The 7,517-nt window shown below is 50.4% G+C and overlaps 2 protein-coding genes across 2 annotated transcripts; both read right to left on the bottom strand.

Annotated features, from left to right (window-relative positions):
* Nucleotides 1-23: 23 nt before the first annotated feature.
* PODANS_1_4890 (uncharacterized protein) lies at nt 24-1,101 on the bottom strand (the record flags this gene model as incomplete). Its single annotated transcript, XM_001912656.1, has 2 exons — nt 24-305; nt 364-1,101. 2 exons carry the CDS (start codon nt 1,099-1,101, stop codon nt 24-26), a joined length of 1,020 nt encoding a protein of 339 aa, XP_001912691.1.
* Nucleotides 1,102-1,942: 841 nt separating this feature from the next.
* On the bottom strand, nt 1,943-2,747 carry PODANS_1_4880 (uncharacterized protein; the record flags this gene model as incomplete). Its single annotated transcript, XM_001912655.1, has 2 exons — nt 1,943-2,324; nt 2,380-2,747. Coding segments are annotated over 2 exons (750 nt in total), but the record flags the coding sequence as incomplete, so codon positions are not given.
* Between the last annotated feature and the right edge of the window lie 4,770 nt (nt 2,748-7,517).

The following is a 7,517-nucleotide window of genomic DNA, read 5'->3' as shown; positions in this document are numbered from 1 at the left end:
GCTATCTATCACAGCTCCGGTTCTCAGAATCGGTCCTTTGGCGTCCCAGACCACAAACTCAACTCTTGAACCCAGCTCTTCTTCGGAACCGCGACTATTCCCTCCCTCTGCTGTCCCTGTTCACCGTCACCTCTCACCTTGCCCTTCTCCTGCCCGTTATCTTCGCTCTCCGACACTTGCTGGCCCCCCTCTCCGGTCACTTCAACCCTGTGATATCTCGTCTCAGGCACCATCAACACCACAGTCACAAAGTTAATCCCAGTCAGCATAGCAGCAATCCATTTGTGCCACCTCCAACTCAACCCCTAATTACATCACAGTCAGCTCTTGAACAACCCCCCTTTGATCAAGAAAAACACTCACAGTAACAACAAACCCACAAACCAACGGGCCAACCGTATTCCCCCCACTAATAAAATTCATATAAACCCCCATCTTCCCCCCGCGCTCATGGACGAAAAACAAATCATTCACCATCGCCGCCCCCAACGCCTCGGTCGAGCTCCCCGCAAAAGCAGCAACGATATTACTCCATAGCAAACTCTCAAAACTCTTCGCCAAAGCCCCCCAGATGTAACTCGCGAAAAGTAACCCACAACTTAGCACAAACACGGGGCGTTTACCAAAGTAATTAGCCAGGGGGACCCAAAAAAAGTTGAAGAGGCCCAAGACGAGGATAGGCCAGAGGAGGAGGGCGGATGTTTCCGGGAGGGACTTTTCGAACTCGAGGGAGATGAGGTAAAAGGCGGAGGTTAGGCCGCCGATGCCAAAGTTTGTGAGGAAGGTGAAGGTGCAGATGGAGAGGAAGGCGGTGCGTTTCTTTTGGGGGGGCCAGGATAAGGGGTCATTTGGGTCAAGGGGAGAAGGGGTGGGGACTAGGATTGGAGAGTCTGAGGAAGAGGAGTGGATTGTTACTGTGCCTGAGGTGGCGTAGAGGGAGTAGAGGGTTGTGAATGTGTGTTGTTTACGGGGGGTTGACATGGTTCTACGGGGTGCGGGTTGGGTTCGGGTAGAGGTGGGTTTGGGGAGGGTGTGGAAGGATATATTTGCGCTGTTGGGGAAGATGGCGGAGGAGAAGGGTGTGAAGGCGTAGAATGACATTGTTGTCCTGGCAGCTGCCAGTTGGGTGGGTGTTTGTTATGTATGAGGAGATCGGATAAAATATATATGTAGGACAACGAAGGCAGAAGGTTGAGGGGTACAAAAATGGCTGGTCGTGAGCATGGGATGAGAATACATGATATCCGGCGCCAAGATGGCAGTTATATACCTTCAACGGCTCACAATGCTTTTTACACTATGTCGCATAAAGTCTAGACTCACATCAACTGCCGGACGTCCGACGATCTCCTAGCGGGTTGCGTCCGGCCTGTTGGTAATGCTGATCTGTCTCGCCTAGTTCCAGCCAGTCGGGTCTGTGTCATGGCGCCGTCGTTACAATATTGGTCTGCAGGTATCGCTTTGGCTGCTGAGCTTAACGATGCTGTGTAACAGCTGGAGCCTCGGGCGCGAAGTTTATGGGAAGACCGGCGTCTGATGTGACACGAGATATGGGCATGTCTCAAGTTTTCGTCTTTGGACACCCGGGACTTTGCTCCATGAGAAGGCAACATCTATCAAACGAATTGAAGCTGCACTAGTATTTAGACTAACCGTCCTCTGGGTAGCTTAGAGCCACCCAACGCGTACCAAACATCCACCCAAAACCCGAATTGCTCACACCACTAACTGCAAAGACGAACTGAAAGCTGTTGCCATGGTGATCCAGGAGACATCAAACATCGACAAATGATGCGCTCCACGGAACCATTTGACTTGATGAAATTGGCATTCGATTGGCAACAGGGATTATCATTAAACAAAGACGGGTATCTTTCGCTTGAACAACAACATGCTCCCTTTCTCATCAATCTGAAACTTAGAATTCTCTATGTGTACAAAATTAGCACACGCACCTCGCCAGAGTCCAATGAACCTCAGAGAAGGTCAACATAAACTGGCTCGAGTAGACCCTCTGTACAGCCGACTGGAAGCCGGGGGTGTATTGAAGGGTGGCAGGAGCGGTGGTGGCAGGGGCCGCGGGGGCATCCTTACCGACGGTGACAGTGGCAGTGACGGTGGCAGTGACAGTAGAGACGGAGTTATCGCAGGTGGGCTCGGGGGTGGCGGTCACGGTGTAGGCCTCGCAGGTGGTCTGCTGGAGGGAGTCGGTGATCACGGGAATGGGGACCTCCTCCTCGGGCTCATCGCAGGAACCCTCGCCAACGTAGAACTTGGGGGTCTGAGCGTGGATGACATAGACGTTGGTGCCGTTGATGGCATTGCTGCAAAGATGTTTAGCTTTGCGCTCAAAGCACGTCCAGACACACAAATACTCACAATTGGTAGCCCCAGGAGGCGTCAACAAGGCAGGGAACGGTCACCTCATACTCGCCAGACTCGGTGGAAACACCGCCGGCGAGTTGGGTGTAAAAGGGGGGCCAGTTGACAAAGTTGACGAGGTAAATGCTGAAAGTGGAAGGATCCGTGTCGACGGAATCCCATTTGACCTTGTACGAGTTGCCCTTGCTCAAGGTCGAGTTGCCGGCGGGCGAGGTGAACTGGATGGCCGAGGCCAGGGGGAGGGCCGCAGCGGCGAGCGAAAAGAGGGAGAGGACGCGCATATTGATTGTTGTAGTCGCCGTGAGCGCGGCGGTTGTTTTTACTGCTAAAAGAATGGACTGTTGCGAAAGAGCAACGTTTGGTGTTTAGGGCTGAATGACGACTTGGCAAGAAGAAATGGATAAAAGAAGAGCACCCGTTGGAAGTGTTTCATGTCTTCCTTATGTACTTTCGGGTCGTGGTCCCTTGTGCCTGGGAGGGAACCTCCCCACATGTCAAGGGTTCGAATTGGGACTATATTGACAAGGGTGATGCTGGCTGAATGTCCATTTAGTGGGAAATCATGGTGGAGCCATGCTGGAAAGTGGGCACCTTCTGGGGTATTTTTGGGGGATGCAGAAATTGGACATCTGCCTTGTTCCTGATGCCATGGCTTGACCCAAGAGCGACAAGACGGATTCGCGATGCCGTCTATCGCAAAAATCTTGGTAAAAAGTCTTGGTGACCTCTTGTCCATCAGCCGCCGTGACCAGCGGGATTTAGCACACGAACGGTTATTTTTTTTATTCGTATTTCAGCCCCTTTTCAGACTGCCTGGAACTTGTGTCAGCACTATCACTATTCATTACTGAAGCGCCAACATGCCGTTAATTGCTACCTTTCATGATGTGCGGCACGTGTCTTGGCATCCTCGACAGCACCCACACAAGATCCGGGGAAAGAAATCGCATCTTATCAACACGAATATGAGACAATATGGTGGAAGTGCTAGTATCTAGCGAAGTTTGGATATAAGCGATATCGTGCAGACTCAATCAAAGTGGAATTGGACGTTGAACCCATCTGTGCGTTTCAGGGACCGTCGCTCATCAACGGTTCCCGCAGAGGTGGGCCTGTTCTAGTCCTGGGATCCATGTCACCATGTCTCAGGAAACCTACACCAACATCAGCCTCAGTTTGCATCAGAACTACCTGCCTAGCACACCTCGGTCAGTCATTTTCTGCACCTTGGAAGTTGCCTTATCGTAAGACTCCAACTTGTGCAACGCATTATTGGAGCCTCGAGCTTGTTGAATGGAAAATGATACAGGAAAATGCACATTGTCGGAGTGCCGACATGCTCAAAGAGCACGATGATTGGCGAATATCAACAAACATTTCTCCCTCCCTGGGGCATCCTAGGCAAACAACCTGTGCTCTGTTTCTGCTCAGGTTCGCCCACAAAAATGACTGGAGAAAAGCACCGCCCCCTCAATCTCTGCGGTCTGATAGAAAACGATGCCCAACTTACTGTGAATTGACACCATCAAGAAGCCCTTGCCCTCAATCATTCTTCACGGAACTCTTTCTCTAGATAATCAGCACTTCGGGCCTTCTTTGCCTCGGTAACTCTTTACAGTACCTAGAATCATGGAAATCGTCGGAGTTGTTGGTACAATACCAGCACTGATCAAGATGGTACGGCAGGTTGCAACTGAGACCACCAAGCTCATAGCAAAACCCGCACCGCATTAGTCGCCCGCGGAGTTCAATCGGAACTGAATCTCCTCGACAAGACACTCGAAGGCGTCTTCCAAAGAGTCAAAGCTGATCCGGCGAATTTGACCGATGATGCGGAAATCGAGCGACTGCTTCGAGAAGCTAAAGACGAAGTCTCCAGTTTGGCCCGCTTTCTGGGCGAGGTCAATGGCAAAAATGGAGGGCCTGGAATAATGAAGAGGGCACTCCTTATTCTTAAGAGATTTGAGAAAGACTTTCAAGAACAGGCCAAACGCCTCCACAGCCTCCAGGCCTCCTTGCAGGCCTGCCTTTTGGAGCGCCAAACACAGTTCTTACAGCAAACCCAGCTTCAGAAGCTCCTCAGGCCCTCCGACACTCATTTCATTCCTGACAGGTTACCCGGTACACTCGAATGGATATGGGCGCACCCGGCATTTTCTCGGTGGTTGGATCCGAGAAGCGATGCTCAGTCAACCAATGCCCCTCTGGACAGCGAAGGGAAAACTCTCATCATCCACGGCGCCAAGGGTAGCGGAAAGTCTGTTCTCGCTAGTTCCGTGGCCGAGGGGCTTCAAAAACAGGGGAAGGATACCCTATTCTTTTCCTTTTGGGCAGGCAATGAGAAAGACCGGCGAGTTAATGCGATGATGCACACTATCTTGTCCCAACTGCTAAAGGGTTTGCCAGCCGTGGATCGGATTCCGCTGATACCACACCTTTTGGCTCGCGAAGCCCTCACGAGCTTCAAAGAGCTTCTCATCCAAATTAAAAAAAACGTTGTAATCAGCGCCAACATCCGATATTCTGCATTCTGGACGGCATTGACGAGTCACTTGATGACCGGAACGACCCGAATAGCGATGCCTTGGGGTGCTTGACTGAGTTACTTGAACAAACCGAGCACTTTCGCTGTCTCCTTGTTGGTCGCCAGTCAAGTTTACGGAGGGTGCTGAAGAGATGGCCTCCTCATATCGAACTGACACTGGACTTGCTCCAGAGCGATTTGGCCAAGCTCATATCTTTTGGGCTGGAAAGTTGCATTGACATCAAAGACGATGCTGTGCGCAACAGCATCAGATCAGACCTGGAGGCTGGATCAACCGTCATGTTCCTACGGATCAAAGGCATCTTCAAGGAGTTACGGTCAGCCTTCTGTCCTACTGAGATTGAGTCTATTTTACAAAGAGCACCCGACGAGCTTGACCAGAAATACGCCCGGCTGTTCTCCTTGCTCATGTCAAGACTTCATGGACGACCAAACAACATATATGTCGGGATGGAACGCAAGCGAGGGCTTCTTGCTCTCATTGTCGGCGCATCAAGACCTCTCACCCTCGAAGAACTTCGGATCGCTTACTCGTTCTCTCTGCCCCATCTGGCAACCTCCGATCCGGAAAGAATCTAATTGGCAAAGACGCAATCATTGCTTCACGCGGGGATTTCTCAACTGTTCAAGATAGTCATGTGTACTTGGCGGTGGGTAGAGTCTCGACAACCGGAAAAGACGCTTGCTCTATACCCGTTACTAGAGTACACCGCTGTCTACTTGACATCAAATCTTCTGGACTCAGGTCTGCATCCTGAGGAGTATTCAGATCACTTACGGCGTTTCCAGGTGTCCCACGGGTACACATCCTGGATTGATTTTATCGCACTTGCCGACAATTGATACGGGATTTGGTCCTGTCTAGGAATTCAAGCTGTTTAAAAGGATTGAATTGACTGATAGAGAAGAAAAGAGAACAGGTCCGATGAGTGGGAGCGGACTCCCATACATACATGTGGAAAAGGACACCTTGCCGGACCACTGGCCTTTGGAAAAGCCACGTGGAAAGCCACCTCCTCAGACACTTCGTATTGCCGTGTCCTTCAAACCTTCAAATCCACATACCAGGCCCTAGGCCCATAACAACAGCGACCAGGAAAATAACGAGCCACTCTTCACACAGTTTTGGGATGAGACTGTCGAACTCTGGACTACGTGGGATTTGGGTGGCATTCCGATATCCAACAGTAACCATTGTCAGCAGCTAACACTGGTCCCATTATCAAGCCCCGAAAATAACTCCATCACGTTTCTCTTGACAGAAAGCCAGCATCCTGTAGGGCCGGTTACCGGCCCCCCTCCAGAGCATCGGAATCAAGGACAGCTCTCCGCTGCTCTGAGACGCGGCTTCGAGGCATTTTTCGAGAGATACGGGATCACATCGGCTCACTTGAGTGGTGATACTCTCGACGAAGAGAAGATCTCCGGCAGTACTAATCTGAAATAGCCATATAAAATAATAGATGAAATAATAGATTAATAATCAATGAAATTATAAATAAAATGAATAAACTATGTAAAAAAGATTTCAGGTCACGGCAATATGCATTGTGTTGGGGCGTGATCTTTCGTTTAGAAATAGGCCCTCTGAATGTATTCATTCGGAACCTTTTCAGAGCCAGGCCATAGTCAGGTCTAAACGGAATTCTGAAAGCCTTGCTAAGCTAGTTGATCCACTCATTCAGAGGGCTATTTCAGAGCCGTGATCTTTGACGTGGTGGCCAGGTGGTGGTGGCTGAAGTGTAAATAAGGCCCTGTTAGAAAGAAGGGCTTCGGAGCTAGTTCTGAACTCCAATATCTCGCAGGGCATTGCAATATACCAGATGTGTTCACGGCTTTGCGATTTTCGGTCTGGTTGTTTGTCTCCCTACCAGTGATGAAGGGGCTACTGGATAACGTTAGAAGGCTTCATGGTCAGGTCTATATGCAGGGTACGGGAGTGAGACGTATTCTGTGCGAACTGGAAACTCTGAGGCCTCCGTTGTACATTTGTAAGTTCGGTTTTCCAGACATGAGCTTGATAATGAAACCCTAACACGGTACTAGTCAGAGAAGATACTGCGGCACTGAACAAGTGGAGGGTCGCCAACAGGGTTGGTATTCCCGTTTCGAACAACAAAGAACCTCGGAGGAGAGAAGAGCCAGATCCGGTAGGCCACTTGATAATCCCTTCACATACACCCTGATACTAATACGCATCTCGACCCCAGGCTAAAGATGGAAGCGGCCGCGCATGCGTATTTACAGGGCTGAAAGACCCCCCTGGAGCACACATCGTGCCATTCAGCATAACAAGCTCAGTGGCGGATCGGAACACCATGGGTAATGCATTACGTGATATCTACAGGATCTTCCCATGGAAATACGGGAGTCCCCAAGAATATTACGACGACTTGCAAGACGACGTCGACTAGTCGTGGAACATCATCCCAATAAACCCGTACTTGCATGATTGCTGGGACCGAAAGAAGTTCTCATTGGAAGTTGTAGGAACCTCACCGGACGAAACCGACTCCAACTATACCATGGTTCACCTCAGATGGCACTGGTTCCCGATATACCCGCGACAGGGCGATATAGACCCTATCAC

Source organism: Podospora anserina, chromosome 1, assembly GCF_000226545.1.
Source record: "Podospora anserina S mat+ genomic DNA chromosome 1, supercontig 1".
In the NCBI taxonomy this organism is placed as follows: Eukaryota; Fungi; Ascomycota; class Sordariomycetes; order Sordariales; family Podosporaceae; genus Podospora; species Podospora anserina.
The sequence above is the reverse complement of the archived record's forward strand: the minus strand, read 5'-3'. Positions and strand labels throughout refer to the sequence as shown.